This window comes from Manis pentadactyla, chromosome 1 (assembly GCF_030020395.1).
Source record: "Manis pentadactyla isolate mManPen7 chromosome 1, mManPen7.hap1, whole genome shotgun sequence".
Lineage (NCBI taxonomy): Eukaryota > Metazoa > Chordata > Mammalia > Pholidota > Manidae > Manis > Manis pentadactyla.
In genome coordinates this window covers 74,875,471-74,897,660 of record NC_080019.1, presented here as the reverse complement: position 1 = coordinate 74,897,660, position 22,190 = coordinate 74,875,471, and the positions used below count along the sequence as shown (strand labels likewise).

At 40.3% G+C, this 22,190-nt stretch overlaps 2 protein-coding genes across 4 annotated transcripts; one reads left to right on the top strand and one right to left on the bottom strand.

Annotated features, from left to right (window-relative positions):
- Positions 1-4: 4 nt before the first annotated feature.
- Positions 5-4,385, bottom strand: LOC118908215 (uncharacterized). Its single transcript, XM_036877325.2, has 3 exons — positions 3,808-4,385; positions 3,404-3,462; positions 5-206 (listed from the first exon to the last, which is right to left on the bottom strand). The coding sequence occupies exons 1-3, from the start codon at positions 4,383-4,385 to the stop codon at positions 163-165; spliced, it is 681 nt and encodes a 226-aa protein (XP_036733220.2). The 3' UTR covers positions 5-162.
- On the top strand, positions 3,412-16,625 carry FAIM (Fas apoptotic inhibitory molecule). Of its 3 annotated transcripts, none has more exons than XM_036877331.2 (5): positions 3,412-3,588; positions 9,261-9,393; positions 9,742-9,970; positions 13,127-13,176; positions 16,159-16,625. In XM_036877331.2, exons 2-5 carry the CDS (start codon positions 9,283-9,285, stop codon positions 16,306-16,308), a joined length of 540 nt encoding a protein of 179 aa, XP_036733226.1. In that variant the 5' UTR covers positions 3,412-3,588; positions 9,261-9,282; the 3' UTR covers positions 16,309-16,625. The 3 variants fall into 3 exon arrangements, with proteins under 3 accessions (XP_036733226.1, XP_036733224.1, XP_036733222.1); XM_036877329.2 differs by lacking the exon at positions 3,412-3,588 and adding an exon at positions 3,949-4,098; XM_036877327.2 differs by lacking the exon at positions 3,412-3,588 and adding an exon at positions 7,838-7,896.
- The last annotated feature ends 5,565 nt before the right edge of the window (positions 16,626-22,190 follow it).

The window sequence follows — 22,190 nt, the reverse complement described above, 5'->3', positions numbered from 1 at the left end:
AAACAAAAGTTGTCTACTTTTTTATTATTCAAGTATCATTGATATACAATCTTGGGAAGTTTTCACATGAACAACATTGTGGTTTCAACATTCACCCATATTATCAAGTCCTCCACCCATGGCAGCCACTGTCTATCAGCGTAGTAAGATGCTATAGAGTCATTACTTGTCTTCTCCATGCTGTGCTGCTTTCCCCAAAACACAGTCTACTTTTGAGAAGATAAGAAAAGAGAACAAAGAACAAAGGTGAGACAAATAGAAAGCAAAAGGTAAAATGGTAGAGAGAAGAAAAATACATCAGTAATAATAATAAATCAGCAATACATAGTTTGAAGTGAGGTAGTTCAAAATATCTCTCTTCGTTAATCTTTTTTGAAATAAATTTATAGCCCTTTCACCCAATTCTCCCACCCCCACCCCCAACCCCACCCCCAGCAACCACCAATCTGTTCTCTGTATCTATGAGCTTGGTTTTGGTTTTGGGGCTGTTGTTTTTAGAGTCTACCCAAATGAGAGATCACATGGTACGTTTCCCTCTGTCTTATTTCAATTAGCATAATAACTTAGAAGTCCATCCACGTTGTTGCAAATGGCAAGATTTCATGTTTTTATGACTCAAAAGTATACCTGTGTATATCATAAGTTCTTTATCCATTCATTCATCAGTGAACAGTAAGTCACTTCTGTAACTTGGCTATTATAAATAATGCTGGCGTTACATATATCTTTTTGAGTTAGTGTTTTCCTTTTCATCAGATAAATACTGGGAAGTGGTATTGCTCCATCATATGGTAGGTATATTTTTAATTTTTTGAGGAACCTCTGTTCTTTTTTCCATAGTGGCTGCACCAGTTAATTCCCATTCCAACCAACGGTGCACAAGGCTTCCCTTTTCTTCACATCCTCACCAACACTTATTATTACCTGTCTTATTGGTAACAGCTACTCTAACAAGCATGAGGTACTCATGTATATAATTTTTATGTAACTATAGAAAGTGGACTCGGAAGGAAACACCACATTTAAGAGAACATTGGCTTTTGGGGAAAAGAAAGTAATGGTGTTGGGGCTGAATGTCAAAGAGGGCTTTATCTGAAATGTTTTCTTCTATCGAAATTTTTATGGAGCTGGAATTTAATGATGGTCAGTCAAGTCTGGAGGGCAAGAATGAGCATTATTCTCTATACTTTTAAAATTTCTCAAAATAATCAAGATACAAATTTAAAATATCTTAAGCATTGGAACATGTGTCTATACCGCATTCCCTCAGCTCTTTGCTCTGATTAAGGTTCTATCTACAAATGCCACTCTCCAGATGACCAGGCCAAAGCCTATTTTCCTCCTGAAACTGTCATGCTTTTCTGGTTTGAAGTTCTACAGAATCATGTGGTTTCACTGCTTCTACACTTTCTGTATTTGCATGGACAGAGCCTTAGCCTTTGTGGGCCAAGGGAGAGGGGCCCAAGCAGCAGCAGTCTGGCCAGCAGCAGGAGGCTGTGCTCACTGGCTCTGGTTCCAACACATAATCCTCTGGCCGGAATGCTGCACCCTGCACTCGTTTCTAACACACTGGTGCCTCTTCCTTGAACTCAAAGCCAGAACTCACTCTGAAGCAGTAACAGAAGGGCACATAGAAAATCTTAAATCTTGTAGGTATCAGATTGTGTAACTCTTTCCTTTTATTTTGATCTGTGTTTGTGCTGTTTAAAAGTAAGTTTGGAAAAATCAATCCATGAACAATTCCCTTTTCAAAAGGAGGTCCAATGAAAACATGGACTATTGTGAATGCATTTTTAGCTGCCCTCTTAAAATAAACCACTAATGTCTATAGGAAAATTGGTGAGAGGCAATTAAAGAAGTCAGAACAGCATCTGGGGAATTCCTGGGAAACAAGGAAGTAATCTGAGAGTGAGAATAAAGTCAAAAGCAGCGTCAGCATGAATGAATATGTTTTGTACTCCAGTTCAATACTTTTCACTGTGTTTCATTTGGACTTTATTTCTTTTCATAACGATCCTGTCTGGTAGCAAGTGATGGTTCCTACTTCCAGTGTCCTAGGCCCAGAGAGAGCAGGTGGGAAATGTAGCCCAAGTAGTACGTTCCTTAGTTCCAGGTGTCCTATAAATTGTCCCCAAAGAGAAAATAGTGGCACAGAACAAGCCAGCTGAGGAATCCCAGCTGTTCTGGGTACTAACTTGGGTGCACCCCATGAATGCCCTCCCCAGGCCTGGGCAGAGGAGCTCCCCAGGCCTCTAAGACAGAGCCCAGATTTTTCTTCAAGTATAATAAATGCTTCTCTAATAACAGGCCCTATGAACAAGAACAAATCCCACAGGCCGGCTCCACATGCTACCCTGCAACTTCTGAAAGGCTTTGGGTCTCTCTATGAAATGGGTATAAATATAATCACTGGGCTGTTGTGAGAACTATAGGCAATGATACATAAAGCAAATAGCAAGCATTCAATAAATAACACCTTATTGTCTTGTAAAAGATATCCAGATTCCTAAAGTTTTACAAGAAATATGACCCTTATTAAACAATTATCTTTGAATTGCTCCCCAACCAGATTTCCTCATCTCAGCCCAACAATTCAGGTTTGCTACTTGGAAGAATTAAGGAGCTAGGAAAAAGGAATTAGGGAGGCATCTTCAGCTAGCCTTGTCTCATCTCTGGGAATTTCTATGCTGGGACCTTTTACCTTTTCCTCCTAATTCATTTGTTCAACAATCATTTATTGAAAACTCTCTGTTCAATATACTGGTGCAGAAGAAAGTGCAAATATGAGAAGTCTTTGTCTTCCAGGAGCTTTCCATACAGAGCAGCGAACAAGAACAAGAAATCAGCATGCACTAAGCAGAATCACTGCAATATAATTTGCTTAACAACTCAGTCATCATCACTTTGTAGACTGGTTAACCTAATCACTAAACTGTACCCTACTGTTTCTCTTACATACTTGCTCAGCATCTAGAAACCACAACCACTGTACCAATCCCAAAGGTGAAACAAACCCTCTTTACATTAACTTCAAACTTCAGTCAAACATTAGACAATGAATGCTCCTGTGCCCCCAGATCTGCCAGGAATCCCTTTACATGACTCTATTTTGTTACTGGGCCCACTCCCTGTTCTCAGATGTCCCACTCGACAACCTTCTGAACTTTCTGCAGGTGACACTGGCTCCTCCTTAAACAGAAAGAGGCCACTTAAAACATGACCCAGGCCTGTTCTTGATTTATTCACGCAACAAATACTTATCAGAACCTCCTATGGGCCCGCGCTGTGCAGACACAGGAGACAGGAGGGCAAGAGCCAGGCAGCCGTGGTCCCTCACTTCATGGATCTCAGTCTACTATTAAGTTACACAGTAATCGAAAATTACATAAATAATTGCACATACCCTGAAAGCGACCACGGAGAATTCCAGGTGCTCCAAGTTTTAGGGGCAGAATAGCTGTCCTTAGGAAATGATATTTGAAAAAAAAGACTCAACAGAACAGGTTAACCAAAGGCAGAGGGGGAGGAGTGTCCAGCAGCTGGAACAGCATTTGCGACGCTTGCTTCGTTTGAGCTAAATGAAGCCAGGTAAGCAGGGGCTAAGGCAGACATGGCGCCTCATGCCCACCTTAAGGGGTTTGGGGCTTTAAACTGAATAAGTAACCAGAACTAAGAGGTTTCCATGGGGGAACGCCACCATCAGATCTACCTGCCCCACGGCAGAGCAGGCACAGGGGGGTCTGCTTTCGCCCACCAGGCCTCCCCAGGATGCAGCCCAGCGCCCGCTACCGGCTGCTTCTTACCAACCTTGGCTGGCAGGACGACGTTTGTGACATTTCCAGGGCGGGTTGAGGGAGGGGCCCGGGCCTGCCGAGAGCGCGAAGCCGTCCGCGGAGGCGCCGTGCGGGGCGGCGGGAGGCGGGGAGGCGGGGAGGCGGGGAGTTGCGAGGCGGCCTGAGAACAACGGGGAGGCGTTGCGCTGGTGAGCTTTCGGCCTCCGCGGAGGCCGCGCCGGGTTCTCGGGGACCGGAGCCAGGCCCCCCTCCCAGCGGCCGAGTCGGAGCCCACCCCGCGTGGCCCAGGGCCTCCCGCGGCCAGGTGAGACCGCGGCCCAGTGGGCGGCCCTGCCAGCTGTCTGCAGCAGGGCTGCGGGCAGCGGCGGGGGCGGGGCAGGCTCCCAGGCGCCCCTGCCCTGCCAGGCCCCGCGACCTGCAGCCCCGGCCTTGCGCCTCCTCCCCGATTATTAAATTAATGCTTTTCACTGTCGACAAAGTAGAACAGAAAAGCACAAGGAAGGAAGCTCTTGGGCCGAACCCTTGATCCCCGGAGACAACCGGGTTAACATTAAGGTGCCTTTCCTTCCATTCCTTGTGCCCTGTAAGCATGAGCAGACTAGTTTTGCAGAAGCTGGATCATAAAGTGCTGTAACTTGGCGTCTCGCCGCTGCCCGTGGCGTTCGTGCTCTGCGCCCTTTGTGTTGGCCGCACGAGGCTGCGTCCCGGGTGCCGGGGTGACCGCCGCGGTATAAGAGATTCCCTTCTCGGAGTGGGGAACATACAGGTGGTGCTCAGTTTTTCGTTATTACAAAAGCAATTCGTTGAGCACCGTTCGGTCTAATTTGGGGGGCATGATTTGTTTCAAGTGAATCCCTCACAAAGCTTGTGGTGTACATTTCAAAATACTCCTCAGAAAAGTTATTCTCGTTTTTGTACCTCCGGTAGCATTTGGGAATACCTGATTCTAGAGCGTACTGATCTGGTTGACTTTGCTCAAGGTCCCAGTGCTTCACCAGGGACCGGGTGCACAGCGGCAACACCTGGTAATGTTGAGTGACCTGCCTTGGGGCGGGCCTTGCCTAGAACTTTTGTTGAAAAGGGAACTATGAGTAGCTTAGTAATTTTTAACATGGACTGAGGTTTAGCTTGGACAAACCACTGCAATCTCCAGTACGGTTAAACCTAAACAAGGGTAAAATTCAAGCTGGGGTTGGATGAACAGTGGAGACATTTAATGTTTAAGTAATATTTTGAAACGTGGGTGTTGGGTTGCTAGGGAAAGGGTTTTAAAAGACTAAGCTCATGGGTACATTACTAGATATTCAAAAAGTTTTCTTGGAAAACAAATGTCTTTGAAATGTAAAAAGTTTCAAGTGATTGACATAGGCTTCAGTGAAAGTAAATGGAATCTGTTTTCCCATCCTTTTTTAAAAAATCTTTTATTAAAATATTATTGATATACACTCTTACGAAGGTTTCACATGAAAAAACAATGTGGTTACTACTTTTACCCATATTATCAAGTCCCCACCCATACCCCAATGCAGTCACTGTCCATCAGTGTAGTAAGATGCCACAGATTCACTATTTGCCTTTTCTGTGCTACACTGTTTTCCCCGTGACCCCCCACACCATGTGTACTAAACATAATACCCCTCAATCCCCTTTTCCCTTCCTCCCCAACCACCCTTCCATACCCCTCCCCTTTGGTAACCGCAGTTTTCCTTCTGAGTCTGAGTCTGCTGCTATTTCCCATCCTTTTCATTTTAAAAGCTTTGTGCTTAAAATAGAGGGAATTTTTCTTTGTACTGATCATTTTCCAGTTTGGTCACATGATCCTGAAAATTAAATATGTGTATAAGAGATTAAAAATGACTGGATTTTAAACCAACGCCTTCTGTGGCCTTCCCACCCATTTTGCAAGGCTTGGAGCCTTTCTCTGTGGGACCTTTCTGTCCTTTACTGCTTCCCTTTTGCTGGGACACTCCCATGGTTGTGTCGTAATTACCTTTCTGTCTCTCCTGAGTCCCTCAGACTTAGATCAGTGCCCCACTCAGTGCTTGGCACATAAGTGGCTGATAACTATTAGCATGGTGGATGAATTTAGCATATAACATGTGTTTATTAAGTCCAAGCTGTAAGGGACAGATCTGTCTGTGACAGTTATTTCTCATCATTCAAATGAGTAAGGTAGAAATTGGACAGCCATGACCTTCTCTTGGTTCTAGGTATAATCACATTTCAAGAAACACTGCTGACTTGGCACCTAGATCTTTTTTTATTAGCAACTTTGTTGAGGTATAATTCGTATAACATACAATTCACCCACTGAAGTATACAATTCAGTTTTTTAATATTGCAGTATTAATTTTTTTAAGTCATGGTAAAAAAGATATGACATAAAAATTTGCCATTTTTGCCATTTTTAAGTGTACAATTCAGTAGCATTAGGTACATTCATGCTGTTGTGCAACCATCACTACTATCTCCAAATGTTTTCAAAGCCTTAAACAGATACTCCATAAATAAATGTTGAATGTATGGATGAAGGTGATAGTTTAGAGAAAATCTTTAAAAAATAAATGTGACCTTGATTCTAACCTCCCTTCTAATTTGTCGCTTTGTCTTTTGTACTTCTGTATGAAAAGTCATGCTAATTAAGATGGTATCATGTCTTACTTTAGTGTGATAATATTTGAAGTTCCTTATAATGGAAAACTGGGCAATTCTATCAAGTTTGAAGGCTGAATACTGAACTTTTATAGAGTCTTTGAGTGAGATCTCTAGCTTCACTTTGATTTGTAAAGAATGCTTTAGCCAAGTTTGCACCATGCTGTTTGGCTTATTCTGTTGCCATGTATTCTCTCTTTGCTTTGTAGTAGGATGCCCTCCACTTTCCTAGGAGATATTCTAGGGCTTCTTAAGACTGGAAAACTCCACAAGTGTGTAATAAAAAAAAAGGATTTATTTTAGGTACAAAATGTTTTGAATCTTTACCTCTTTTTCATTCTAAAATTCTTAGCTTTTTGAACTTTTTATTGGTACTAATCTCTTCTTTAACATCTTCTTAAAACCAGTTTGTGGCTGTTTTCAGTCAAGGAAGGTTGGCAATCTCCCATTTTTGACTAGGAGAGAGCACCCTCAGGCATCTATAGGGAAAAGACTAGAGTAGATCTTGGGACCAAAAAAAACAGTTACCTGTTTTTCAGTAGGTGTGGCATGGGTACAGCTGATGATCCCAAATCTTCAATGTGGAGGGTTTCCTATGCATGTGAGTATATGTGTGCTTCTGATTTTAGTAAAATTTAATTAGTATGACAGCCCAAGTACTAGTTAATTGCACAGGAGTACTGGGCTCTAGTTTTGGCCTGGGCCCTGCTAGTGACCTGAGCAAACCACACAACTTCCTGGATTCATTATTGGCACTAGTGAATTAAGTGAGCTTGAATAAATAGGTAAATTAAGTTTGTACTCTGAAGGCAAACTAGGTTATCTCTGGCTGCTTCCTTCAAACTCAACATTTCTTTAAAGTTATCTTTAAAAAGTTTTTTTGAAATTATATATTCCACCATAGTATAGCTTTCTAAAATTTAATATAAAGATTGCATTTTAAATTTGTTACCACCCTGTAACCTTGATGCTTCCAGAAGATACATTCTGTTTATCCTGGAGTTTTATGTATTCCCTGACTGACTGCCTCATACCCTTGAGGCTTCTCATAGCTTGATTTGAGAAGCGAAGCATGGGCCCCAGAGGACCTCTATGTCTCCTGCTGCTTTAAATGGTACAATACTTGAAATCAACAAGAGCTTATCTATAGTTTTAAGAAATTATAAACCCATAACAAGGAAAAATATAATTGGCCAATTTGTACAACTTCTTTCCCTAAAAATTAGAGATTGCAATTCTATTGTATGTAAAAGTTGTTTCTTAAAAAGCTGTTTAAGAAATGGGTTGCAAAGTTAGAAAAAAAACCCTTTGCAGATGTCATCTTCTTTGCTCTCAATCTTTCTTTGCTGCAATTCTGCTTTTTTCTTTCCTGGCTGCTAATGGGATTAAAGACTGTTTTGCCAACCATGGCATCTGGAGGGGACAGTCCTATCTTTGAAGATGACGAAAGGTAAATGTCTTGCATTGCAATAAGACTAGCTTTTGAAACTTTCCAGGTTGTTATGATCATTCAGAAAAACTATTTATCCAGGCTACTTTTTTAAGGACACATTTTTTTAAATTGCAGAGTGCATGGTTTTGCTTTTCTGTAATTGAGAGCAAGGGTGGTATACCCCTGACATGGAGGTGGCCACCACTAATGTGGCATCCTTTCCCATAGGACCTGGTTGTAAGGTCTCCAGAACCTTCTCAGCACAAAGTTGTTTGCAGTCACTTCAAAATGATACAAAATCCATTTACCATCTCTGATTTAGAGCATACAAAGGAGATTAGAGAAATGAAGAATAGGATGTAGTTAAGGGAACAGGCTCTGCAGCCAGAGTCTTAGGTTTAAATCCCATCTGCTACTTACTATCATTGTGATCTTAGACAAGCCCTTAGCCTCTCTGAGCCTCAGTTCCCTCATCAGTAAGATGGGGGTCATAATAGTACCCATCTCATGGCAAGGATTCTGTGGGTGAATATACATAAAGCTCTTAGAACAGTGACTGGCATACGGTAAGCACTTAATAACTGTTAGTTATGATCTTTATTGCTTTAATGAATGTTTTTCCTCTCAAAGCTAAAAATCTTTATCAATGTCAAAGTACTAGTTACATATTATTATATAGCATGATATATGTCATTCACATAGGACATATTTTATATTAAAAATTAATGTCAAAGAATGTGTTTAAATTGTGCCAGAAACTTCTAAAAAAACCAAAATACTTTGTTTTTTTTAAATAAGATTTCCTATAGTAGTGGCAAGAATTACTGTTTTCTATAACATTTTTATCTGTTATAAGACTTTTCTTCCATGTCTTCTCTTTTTCTCTTAGCATAATTAATTAAAACCTTGTTTGTTAAAATGAATCCCTGGTCATTGGTTTAAGTGTGAAAGGCCTGGGGAGTTCTTGTTTTGGAGTGGTTGGATCTGAAAAAGATAAAGCCAAACCAAACACTGGCCTTTTAAATGGGGGGAAGGAGAAGTAGAGACTTTTTATGAACCTTTCCAAGCATTATTCTGTAGCCTATATTAGCATGTTATCATGGATAAACTGACAGATTCTTAATCCTATTAATATTAAGGTGACTTTGTTTGGAATTACCTGACTATATATCCATAAATAGTACTGTCATCTTAAAGGAACATTGCATAAGAAGGAGAAGAGAGCTTCATGTACTGCGTGAGTAGGATTTCTTAGGTAATATCATTTTAATACTTTGCAATTTTAGGGACCCAAAAGTCTGATACTTTCATCCTGGAAGGATTAATTGATTATTCTATTACTGTTTTTGGCCTGTTGTAATTACTTTATTTTATTCCCTTAGCCCTCCTTGTAGCCTGGAAAAGATGACAGATCTTGTAGCCGTTTGGGATGTTGCTTTAAGTGATGGAGTCCATAAGATTGAATTTGAACATGGGACGACGTCAGGCAAACGAGTGGTATACGTAGATGGGAAGGTAGGAAAAAATAGGTTATTTTGTAAAATGTGGCATACAGAAAAGCTTGATTTTTGTTAATGTAGATTCTTCATGTGTGAATTTCAAGGTTCGTCTCTTACAGTGACAAGTTGTATTTTGGACTGTATCATTTTGCTGTATAAAAGTAATAATAGTTACAGAATTCATAGACTATGTCATCTTAAATTTAAACTTAAAATGCCTTTGTATTCTAACACCTTTGCATCATGAATTAATACATTCACACCCTCAAGAGCATTGCCATTTGCTCACCTTATTTGCTTCTGAAATTAAATATTTAATTTTCTTCCATTTGTGTGTTTTCAACTTTTATATATTATTACTTAGGAAGAGATAAGAAAAGATTGGATGTTCAAATTAGTGGGCAAAGAAACCTTCTGCATTGGAGCTGCAAAGACAAAAGCAACCATAAATATAGATGCCATCAGTGGTTTTGCTTATGAATATACTCTGGAAATTAATGGAAAAAGTCTCAAGAAGTATATGGAGAACAGATCAAAAACCACCAACACTTGGGTATTACACTTGGATGGTGAGGATTTTAGAGTTGTGTTGGGTAAGTGAGTATTGTTTCTGCAGAATTTACTGGCTTTTTATGATGACTGTTGAATAGTTCCTCCTACTGTCCAGACTTTTTATGAGAACTTTGAATTGGAGAGTGCAGGTGTGTTTCTAATGTGTCCTGTGTGAACGAAGTATTCATTTAATCAACTTATTTATATATAAAGTGTATGAGAGCCAGATTTTACAGTGACGGACTTGGAGATAATACACTCGGGTTAAAAAAAAAGAAACACTAATGTAGACATTTGTTATTATCTGAGATCTCTCTTTAAAAGCATGTCTTAAAAGCAGTTGGACATTTGAGATTCATCAGTAAGAAGGGGATTTGTCTGTGGGTGGTTGTGGGTTTAGGACTGCAGCAGATCAGAATCTTAGAAAAGTAAGAAGCTGTTGATCTTCACGCCAAACTCTGTTGCTGCAGGCTGCCACCTGGGTTCTCACATCCCACGGGGCCTAAACACTTGCAAGACAAACATTTACCAGCCACCACCTTTTTTTCTCTTCTGCTTACTCCTTGTACTTCCTGCTCTTATATCCCTAAGCTAGCATGTTTGGATCATCACATTAATTCATTGATTCATTTATTTATATAATATCAAGTACCTACTAAATGCGAGGTAGTGTAGCAGGCACTGAGGCGACCTGGGTGAAGAGACCTTGTCCGTGCCTTTAAAGAGTCTATAGTCAAATGCTAGCAGATGACTTAAAAAAAAACTTCGTAAGAATGAAAAATGTTTATCAAGTCATAAATGGATGTAGCTGAAAAAGAGAAACCAAACTCCTGTAGCTTATTTATTGAAAAAACTGGGTCATTTTGTCTTGAAGAGTTCCTATGGTCTGGATTTTGTTGATTCCTTTCCTGTGATGTTCCTCTGTCTTTACTGTTGTCTGTAAATTGCTAGTTGACTTTGAAGAATTGGTCAAATTTAATTTAGGTTTGAATTTTTCTTTTTCTGGCAAGACTACTTTATAGTTTGTTATATCAAGCGACAAATGATGTTTGTTAATTTTTTTGATGTTATCAACCATTAACACCTAGTGCCTACATCCAAATACTGAATCGGCTCCTTAGTCTCTCCTAGGGTGATCACTTAAGGTTTGTTTGTTTTTATCGTTATTGGTCCATGGATTTAAACAATTTGATGTGTTTCAGTACACTGCAATTATTAACCTCATTGATGCTCAAATTGTCCCATTTTTGGCCAATAGTGTGCTCTTTAGATTGGCGCCTGATTCCTTTTGACCCCTCCTTGGTACACTTTGATAGCTTCCTTGCTGTCTGGTATGGCACATTTTCTTCCCAGACCTGGAATCACCTATTTCTCTAAGAAGCCTTGGTTTCTATTAGAAGGAAATGGTATTTCAAGAGCATAATCTGGGCATATGTTAAGGATGCTCGTCATTATTTTTAGGTTGTCAGGGGATAGAGTAAGGAAACTACATTCATGCATAGACAGAGAGAGAGAGAAAAGGAGGGAGGGAAGAAGGAAGGAAAGAAAGAGAGAAAGGAAGGAAGGGAGGGAAGGGGAGGGAGGGAAGGGGAGGGAGGAAGGAAGAAAGACTGACTTTTTTAAAGATAAAATATCTGAATGGATAAAGAAGATGTGGTACATATACACAATGGAGTATTATTCAGCCATAAGAAGAAAACAAATCCTACCATTTGCAACAACACGGATAGAGCTAGAGGGTATTATGCTCAGTGAAATAAGCTAGGCAGAGAAAGACAAGTACCAAATGATTTCACTCATCTGTGGAGTATAACAATGAGGCAAAACTGAAGGAATAAAACAGCAGTAGACTCACAGGCTCCAGGAAGGGACTAATGGATACCAAAGGGGAAGGGGTGGGAGAGGGTGGGTGGGGAGGGAGGGAGAAGGGGAATAAGGGGCATTATGGTCAGCACACATAACGTAGGGGGAGGGGGCACGGGGAAGGCAGTATAGCACAGAGAGGACAAGGAGTGACTCTATAGCATCTGACTATGCTGATGGACGGTGACTGCAATGGGGTATGTGGTGGGGACTTGATAATAGGGGAATCTAGTAACCACAATGTTGCTCATGTGAAACCTGAGCATAAGATTGTATATCAATACCTTAATAAAAAATAAAGATAAAATATCTCTCTGACCTCAAAGATCAGGTACCTCCTTTTCACACCTAAAAGATGGGAGGCACACAGGGGACTTGGTTGGCACTGGTCAGCCTTGTTAGGTCTGGTAGTTGCCACACCACCGGACATTGGGCGGGAAATATAGATGGCAGGAGGAAAGTACTAGTACAGTGACACTCCATGTGGGGAGGAAATTCTCGGTTTTGAAGCCTCGCACCTGTGAGAGCGCTGACAGACCGCACCTGCCTGGGGCCCCTCAGCAGGCGCCTGGCTGTTGACCATGTGGCCGAGGGACTCTGCAGGCGGGCAGGAGGAGAGGCCCCCAGAATACACGCCCCAGTGCCGCCTCAGATTCAGTGCATCTACGCTATAATTGATTTGGTGCTTTATCAGATAGATAATGTTCTTTTATTAACATATTTTTGAATTGTGATATATTATTCAGAAATCAGAATGATATAAAAAGACACATTGAGAAATCTTGCTTCCACCCATTTCCAATAACTTTTCCCCAAAGCAAAACTATTATAGAAGTGAGTAGAGGTTGTTGTGTTGTCCAGTAAAAAATTTAAAGCTAACTTTCTAAGCCTGACTTATTGTCCATCCTGATGAACCTTATGGTGGCCTTTCTTGCAGTCTCTGTGCTGTCTTCCAGTTGGGTCAGTGTGAAAGGCAGAGAGAATCAGTCATAAATAGTAAAAGATAATTTGTGTGGGTGGGAAGGTCCCTCCTCATACTTATCTGTATATAACCTGCTTTACAGACTGTGCTTCAGTATTTATTTTGTTTAACATGGCTTCATCAATTTGGATTATTAGGACCATGATTTCCTCTTAAAAGATTGCTCACAAAATCAAAATGAAAGAAAACAAAGAATAAATAGTTTCTCTTCAAGTTTAGGAGAATTTCAAAGCCATGAAAAGTTAATGGAGTTTTAGAAATGCTGTGTATCAAACTTTTCATAAAATAATGAAGATTTAACTTCATCTTTAAATCATAGATTATACATTTTTTTAATGTGTTACTTTTACAGAAAAAGACACTATGGACATATGGTGCAATGGCAATAAAAAGGAGACGGCAGTAAGTTGACTTCAGATTCCTCTTAGCACCCATGAACAAGTTACCATTGATTGCAATGTTGCTGTATTTCCTAAGTATGGAGATTTGGTAATTAACCAAGGTCCACTTGGCTAAAAACAAAAAGGAGATGATGTACTCCTGATTCCAGATTCTGAGACAGTGCCTGGGGCAGTGAGAGTTTGGAAACAACTCATGTTGTGAACTGGCACCAGTGTCACACTCTACCTTCCTCTCCTGGACTGGGCTCTATCCTAAAAAGAATTCCCACATTAAGAAATTGCTCCCCCTAAGGTTGGCATCCTCCTGTGCTTACCAGTGTTTAAATGATTCTACATACCATTGCTTCTCAAACTTGCCTGCATAGAAATCACTGGGGATATTATTAAAACGCAAATTCTAACGCTTCCCCAGTGGTGCCGAAGCTGCCGGTCCGCAGGTCACACTTTGAATAGGAAGGCTTTACACCATCACTCAAAGCAGATGGGGCATTTCTAAAAGTGAAGTTTTTGAAAAGCAAAGTGATGCACACAATGTCAGATGACACAGAGGCAGAAAGGAAAGGGCCCTGACAGAAACCCTAGTGGAAGACTAGTGGAGTCTGTAGACGAACAGAACCAGGAAACTCCCTCCCGTGGGGCCAAGCCCGGGGGAGTCCCTGTCTGAACCCCGGCGTGCCCAGCTTTTGCTGTCAGCTACTTGTATTGTTATGGTTGTGGATGGGGTCGAATATAGGAGTGAATTTCAAGTGGGAATGAAATAATAATGGTGTGCCCAGCACAGGGGGAGTGTAGAAGCCAGGGAAACTATCATGGAGGCAGGTAGTGTGGCACTGGGAGCTAAAATCACTGGATGGAAACTCCCACGTGTTATGGGGTCTCCTGTCAAGCAGGGATTGCTCTCCCTGGTATCCACCTTCCATGCTGGCTGTAGACATGAACACGAGGGCTAGAGATACTGAGACACTGTCCTCACGTGCTAGTTGCACTCAGTAGTTGCTGCCATCCTCTCCTTCACCTGTTACAGGTATAGGAAAGTGAGGGGAGGTGCTTGGAGGCAAGGAGGTCTGGGATGCATTTGTTTAGCAGACTCCCTAGAGCTTGCTGGGTCTTACGGGCTGTCTGCTCCTGAGGAAATGTGCAAGCCAGAACTCAAGTCACAAAAGATGAATGCTTTTGTGTTGTCTGATCCTGGTATTAATTCTTGATGGGAAATTTAACCAGGGCTTATCCCAAATTGATCCTCAGAACTTGAGCCCACTTTGGGTTAGATCTACTGCTAGAAACTTCTTTTATGTGGAGAGGCCTGGAGAGGTCTTCAGTGTTTTATGGCCCCTTTTGGAACAGCTTCTGTTACATGGATGGCCCAGTATCACCCTTGATGGCCCTTCCTGTTCTTTCTTTCCACCCTGAAATTCTCTAGATGGAGAATGAGCAGTTTTGAATCACATTCCCTCCCACCCTCAAGAAATTCTCCAGTACAAATGTAAAGAGAATGTTGTTTCATGGTATTAACAATGTAGTTGTAAATAAGTAAGAAGTTGAAATGTCTTTGTCCTTCAGTAATTGATAGGAAACCGCAGTGTTCGGACAATAGCTCTTTAGGACCCAGTTGCCTCCTCATTATAACTACAACCTAGTCTGCAGGACAATTTTGGCAGTTCTGTACCTGGGCAGCCTTCCCCAGGACTGTGCACACCTGCTCTTGCTGCCTGTGAATTAGCTTATTCTTTCCTTTTTCTTCTCATCTCAAAGCATCATGACCAAGATTGTCATGTATCTGTCAAACTGTACTCCCAGTGCTGGCGGTGGTTAGTGCACCTCCCAGGAAGAGCCATTGGCCACATTCTCAGAGCTAGGAGGACCTTCTGTCCCCAAGGCACCAGGTGCTTTCTTTGCACAGATAATGTTAGCTGCGGGAACTTGCTCTGTCTGTGCTGGCTGCCAACTTTTAAGTCTGATTGTGGTTTCTCTGCTTATTAGCACAATTCACTTTTATCCTTTAAGCCTCCTGTTCCTCCCTTCTTCTCTGTACTACTTGGGCCCTTTTTACTCTAGGTCAGTACTATTCAAAGAAATAGAATATTAGCCACAGGTATGAGCTTCATATGTAACTTTTCGAGTAGCCACATGTAAAAAGTTTTAAGCTGAAGTTCATTTTACTAATATATTTAAATCAATACATCAAAAATATCATTTTTGTATTGATTAACATGTGATAGAGAAGTTTTTACTGAGTTATTTTACATTCTTTGTTTCATACTTAGTCTTCCAAATCCCATGTATATTTTACACTTAAACAGCATATCTCATTTCAAACTGTCCACAATTTCAAGTGTCCAGTTGCCACATATGGCTGGTGGCTACCATATTAGCCAGAGCAGGTCTAGAGTTAGTAGTGTTTGGTTTTATGTTATCTGTGTATTTTATTGTAAGCCACCTTACCCTCTGAGGAATCAGATTTTCCGAGTGGTTAGGAACACTCCATCCCTTACTGACTGGGGCTTTCATCAACCTATGTAACCACTCTGTGCTTCAATTTCCTCATCTGTAAAATGAGGATAATCATAGTATTTCTGTCAGGGTTATTATGAGGGCACAATGAAATAATGCATGTGAACTGTTCTGGGTATAGAATAAGTCACTAGTAAATGTTTGCTATCATGTTTATCATTTTTACTTTTGAAAACAGTTCATATTGTCTACATAGTATATGTTACTGACACATAGCCATGCAGTGTACATTTGTTTTTTCTCTGAAATTTAGGATTCTTAAAACCTGTAGGGCGTACAAATAAGAAACTTTCAATTCATGGCAGAAATGTAACAGCATCTAAATACAAACGTCTAACTCTAATTTTGCAAAGCTTAACATCTAACTAGTATGTACTTCCTTATACTATCCTTTTTAAATGGTATTTTACATTGTTGTAGACAAAGATAAATGTTTCTGGAACACTAATTCCTCCTCCGTTTGTTGGCCTAGGGTGAGTTTGTAGACGACGGGACTGAAACTCACTTCAGTATTGGGAGCCATGACTGTTACATAAAGGCTGTCAGCAGCGGCAAGCGGAAAGAAGGGATCATTCATACTCTCATTGTGGATAATAGAGAGATCCCGGAGATTCTTGAATGACTTCATGTTAATGAATTTTCATCTTAAGAAGTAAGGTCAGGACTTTTAAAGTACTGTGGTAATCAAATATGTTCAGTATGTACTTTCAGTACATTTAGTCTGCCATGTTTTCATTTCTTACTTACTTGAAACTAGTGTATGAAGCATCAGGAAAGAAAAGAATTATGTACAATCATAACAATTGCAATTTATTTTGTGAATAATGCAAAATATTTTAAAGCCAAGTGGAAAATAAGATATGGATCAAAATCACCAGTGTTTTACAAGAGGAGCTTCTACTCTAATAAACACTATAAAATAAACATGGTGCTGCTTGATCTGTGCTTCTGAATGAATGTCTTCATATATTTTTAACCTGTGCAGATAGACTGTCTCCTTGATTTAAAGCTGTTGGTACATAATGATATGATTAATTTAACTAGAAAATAAAATTTTCTATCTGGAAATTTAATGTAAAGGAAATATCAAGTAATGCCATGTATGAATTTAACGGGTTTCTGAAAATGTAGTTGTTTTGTTCACTCACTATGGTGAGGAAAAACAAAAACAAAAATAAGGGAGAAGCAAACTTCTTTACACCATATGGTGTCAGTTGCATCCTTGGGCAGTATTTAAAAACTCAAAAGAGTTCCATACCCACGTCTGGAGGTAGCCCCTGAGTTAGCACTTCCGTGATTGAGCGGGCAGACTCAAGAGAGACCCCAGGTCAGCAGACTAAATGCTTGGGATTGTGTCAGTACTCTCCTGCAGGAGCCTATTATAGTAGTTTAATAATAGAGTCTTTTATTGGGGTATTTCATGGCCATTACTAGAGCAGTCCAACACGAGAGGTGGAATTCTCCATTTTCTAGATCTGCTGTATCCAATGTGGTAGCCATTAGTCATGTGGCTATTCAAGTTAAATTAATTAAAATTAAATGCTATAAAAATTCAATTAGTCTATCACGCTAGCCCCATTTCAAATACTCAGTAAGCATGAGGCTGGTGGCAACCATATTGGGCAGTGCAGGGACCAAGCATTTCCGTCATCATACCAAGTTCTGTCCTACAGCTGTGGCCGGTGACGGCCTCTCAGTTAGTGGGTTGCTCTAATGCCATAGGCAGGATTTACATCCAGATTTTCTGACACTAAAAACATGTCCTTTACTACTGTCTCCCTGCCACTAACGTATTTCTAAGAGATTTGGGGCAGAACAGAGGCACAACGAGACTCTAAGACGGGAGAGAGGAAGGTGAGGGGCAGGTGGCTCAGGCAGGCAACACGCTTGGTGGCAAAGTGAGCATATTAATATGAGCCTTTGACTACTTGCTTCTTCTAACATTTATTTTTTTTTGAAGTCTTCACAACTCGCAGGTCAGCTTACTACCTATACAAAAATTATGCTCCTGCTTCCCCCACTCCACCCCCCAACTTTGTTTCAATGCCACTGGAAAAGGGACTCTTAATAAACTCACATTTAGTGGGTTTGCTTTAAAGTATTTGGGTGTTGTGGTTTGTTTTCATTTCTCTTGAATAAAGGGCTTCTTTTACTGGCCCTATTTTTTCTTGTACAAAAAAAGGTGCCATGTCCAAAAGCAAAGCAATTATTTCTAGGCACTTTGTTTTGAACTCTAGTGATTACAGGCCAAAACCTGTGCTTTTTCAGTGTGTATCAGCTACTCAGCAAACACTTGCACAGTGATTTAGTCTTCATGGACGACCAAACCTCGGGAATGTAGTTTTTGCCTTTGACTTGGTGGGCCCGTGTTTTGTTTTATTAATTCAAAGCATTGTAGTATTTTGGAAGGGGTATAGCCTGGGTTTGGAGTTCAGCACAGGTTAAGACCTTGAGCCTCAGTTTCCCCATCTTAAAAAATGAGGCTATTTAGTTTGTTGAATGAGATACTTCACATGTACAAAAAAAAGGAAAATAATAGAAAATAATAGAATAATAAGTAGTGCCCATCACCCAGTTTAATAACTAAAGCATTACAGTACAGCTGAACTGCCATGCACTCACCCTATACCCATTCTCCTCCCATGCCAGATAACCACCATCATGAATCACATGTTGATCATTCCCATGCAAGTTGATACTATACAGGTAGATAGCCCTAAACAATATATAGTATTATTTTAATTTTTAAATGCTATTACATTCTATATATCCTTCCTGCAACTTGCTTTTTTCCCTTGAGTGTTGTTTTTGAGATGTATGTAGGTGGGTATGTGTTAACTCCAGGTCCTTTATTTATTTATTTAATTTTTTAATCACGGTTTTTTAAAATTGTAATAAAATATACACAATGTAAAATTTACCATTTCAACCATTTTTAAGAGCACAGTTCTGTCACATTAAGTACATTCACATCATTGTGCAACTATCACCACCATTAATCTCCAGATCTGTTATTATCATCTCAAACTGAGACTCCATACCCATTAAATAATAACTCCCATTCTCTCTCCCCCCAACCCTTGGCACCCACCATTCTTTGTGTCTCTGTAAGTTTGACTAATAATCACACAAGTGGAATCATATAATACTTGTCCCTTTGTGACTGCCTTATTTCACTTGGCATAATGTCTTTAAGGTCCATCCATGTAGTAACATGTATCAGAATTTCCTTCCTTTTTAAGGCTGAATAATATTCCACTTTGTATGTATCACATTTCACTTATCTGTTCATCTAGACACTTGAGTTTCTTCTACCTTTTGGCTGTTGTGAATGTGAATAAAGCTGCTGTGAACATGGATATACAAATATCTGTTTGAGTCCCTGCTTTCACTCTTTTTGGGTATATACCGAGCAGTGGAATTGCTACATCAGAGGGCATTGTTTTTAATTTTTCAAAGAACCGCCAAACCATTTTTCAACAGAGGCTACACTGTTTTACATTCCCCCTAGCAATGCACCAGGGTTCCAATTTCTCCACATCCTGGCGAACACTTGTTATTTTCTGTTCTTGTTTTTTTATAATGGCCATTGTAATAGGTGTGAAGTCTGTTTTGTTTTTATTTATTTATTTATTATTTATTTTATTTTTGCTATACACTCCTATGAAGGTTTCACATGAAAAACAATGTGGTTACTACATTCACCCATATTATGGAGTCCTCCCATACCCCATTGTAGTCACTGTCCATCAGGGTATTAAGATGCCACAGAGTCCCTATTTGTCTTCTCTGTGCTACACTGTCTTCCACATGATCCCCCCAACACCATGCATACTAAACATAATAACCCTCAATCCCCTTCTCCCTCCCTCCCCATCCACCCTCTCCCACCCCTCCCCTTTAAGTAACCACTAGTCCCTTCTTGGAGCCTGTGAGTCTGCTGTTGTTTTGTTCCTTCAGCTTCCTTTGTTGTTACACTCCACAAATGAGGGAAATCATTTGGTACTTGTCTTTCTCTGCCTGGCTTATTCCACTGAACATAATACCCTCCAGCTCCATCCATGTTGCTGCAAATGGTAGGATTTGTTTCTCTCTTATGGCTGAAGAGTATTCTGTTGTATATATATACCACTTCTTTATCCATTCATCTATTGATGGACACTTCGGTTGCTTCCATATCTTGGCTATTGTAAATAGTGCTACAATAAACATAGGGGTACATATGTCTCTTTGAATCTTAGAACTTACATTCTTTGGGTAAATTCCTAGGTAACTCCAGTTCCTTTAAACTCTCGCCTTCAACCATCCGAATGTAGCCATCACTTGCCTCAGTATTCAGATGATCATTAATAATATCGGTACCCTAACAGCTTTGTGTTTGACCCTTGAGGATATATACTCAAGAGCTTCTTGTGGGCCTATTTAATATATGTCCCTGGACCAGCAGCAATGAAATCACTTGGGAGCTTGTTAGAAATTAAGAATCTCAGGCCAGAATGTGTTTTAGGAAGACCCCATGGGGATATGTTTGTACATGAAAGAAGCACTCCACTAGGTAAATGCAGAAATGAGGTTGCTAGATTGAAGGGGAGGTGCATCTTCAGTGTTAGATATTTGCCAACTTTCTCTCAAAGTGGCTGTACCATTATACAGTTTGACCTGCAGTAGAGTTCTTTTCCTCAAATCCTCAACATTTGGTATAGCTGGGATTTTAAAGTTTTGCCAATCCAATGTATTTTAGCAGTTGGTATCTCATTTTAATTTGATTTTCTCTGATTGCTAGTAGAGTGTCTTACATGTTTTTTTGGCCAGATATTTCCTTTTCCAAGGATTACCTTTTCACTTCTTTTGCCTATTTTTCTATTGAGATTTTTGATATTTTCTAATAGATTTGTAGTTCTTCACATATCCAGAACCAGTCCATTGACTGCAGCAGTACAGAGTGTGCAGTAGGCCAAAAAGCCTTCCAGTTATCCCTTCAGTTTCACAGTATCTAATCCCTCCAGGGAAGCTCTGAGGGCAGGGACCACAGGCTGCTGTATCCCCAGGACTTACCATGCCCTTCACAGGTGATAGGCAGTGAAATTCATATTACTGCAGCTCAGAGAGAGGTCTAGACTGGAGATACACATGTGAGCATCATCAGCATATAGAGGAGATGTAAAGCAACAGGAACTTAAAGAGAAAAAGAAGAAGGAGCCTAAGATTAAACCCTGAAGAGCTACAGCTCTTGACCCTGGCTAAGGACAAGGGGGATCTTCACTACGAAAATCCTGAAGCTATGAAACAAAAGACAGACATATTTGACTATCGAGAAATTTAAAAGTTGTATAGTAAAAGATACCATAAACAAAACTAATGTACAAACAATAGACTTAAGGAAGTATTTGTAATGTAGATGACAAGGGTCAACATTTATAAAAGAGCTCTTAAAGACTTTTTTTCATTTTTTTGAATAAGGCATTATTGATATGCACTCTTATGAAGGTTTCACATGAAAAAACAATGTGGTTACTACTTTCACACACATCATCGTGTCCCCCCCATGCCCCATTGCAGTCACTGCCCATCACTGTAGTAAGATGCCACAGTCACTATTTGCCTTCTCTGTGCTATGCCTTCCCCATGATCCCCCCACATCATCAGTACCAATCATAATACACCTCAATCCCCTTCTCCTGCTCCTTCTCACCCGCCTTCCCCCACCACTACCCTTTGGTAACAGCCAGTCCCTTCCTGGACTCTGAGTCTGTTGCTGTATTGTTCCTTCAGTTTTGCTTCGTTGTTACGCTCCACAATGAGGGAAATCATTTGCCTTTGGTACTTGTCTTTCTCCACCTGGCTTATTTCACTGAGCATAATATCCTCTAGCTCCATCCATGTTGTTGCAAATGGTAGGAATTGTTTCTTTCTTACAGCTGAAGACTATTCCATTGTGTATATGTACCACATCTTCTTTATCCATTCATCTACTGATGGACACTTAGGTTGCTTCCATTTCTTGGCTATTGTAAATAGTGCTGCGATAAACATAGGGGTGCATCTGTCTTTTTCAAACTTGGCTACTGCATTCTTAGGAGTGGATGTTGAATTTTGTCAAGTGCTTTTTCAGCATCTATGGATATGATCATGTGGTTTTTGTCCTTTCTGTTGATGTGGTGGATGATGTTGACGGATTTTCTAATATTGTACCATCCTTGCATCCCTCGTATAAATCCTACTTCATCATGATGGATGATCTTTTTGATGTATTGGTTAATTTGGTTTGATAATAGTTTGTTGAGTAATTTTGCATCTATGTTCATCAGGGATATTGGTCTGTAATTTTCTTTTTCGGTGGGGTCTTTGCCTGGTTTTGGTATTAGAGTGATGCTGGCTTCATAGAATGAGTTTGGAAGTATTCCCTCCTCTTCTATTTTTTGGACAACGTTAAGGAGAATGGGTATTATGTCTTCTCTAAATGTTTGATCAAATTCACCAGTGAATCCATCTGGTCCAGGGCTT

Bases quoted from the DNA above. Each gene is read 5' to 3' on its own strand.
- FAIM (XM_036877327.2), top strand. From the start codon at position 7,853: ATGGCATCTGGAGGGGACAGTCCTATCTTTGAAGATGACGAAAG. The intron at 7,897-9,260 runs GTAAATGTCTTG...TTATTCCCTTAG, and splicing joins ATCTTTGAAGATGACGAAAG to CCCTCCTTGTAGCCTGGAAA. The intron at 9,394-9,741 runs GTAGGAAAAAAT...ATTATTACTTAG, and splicing joins TGGTATACGTAGATGGGAAG to GAAGAGATAAGAAAAGATTG.
- LOC118908215 (XM_036877325.2), bottom strand. From the start codon at position 4,385: ATGCTTACAGGGCACAAGGAATGGAAGGAAAGGCACCTTAATGTTAAC. The intron at 3,463-3,807 runs GTTGGTAAGAAG...TCATTTCCTAAG, and splicing joins ACGTCGTCCTGCCAGCCAAG to GACAGCTATTCTGCCCCTAA. The intron at 207-3,403 runs GTATGTGCAATT...TCTCAAAAGTAG, and splicing joins TCTCCGTGGTCGCTTTCAGG to ACTGTGTTTTGGGGAAAGCA.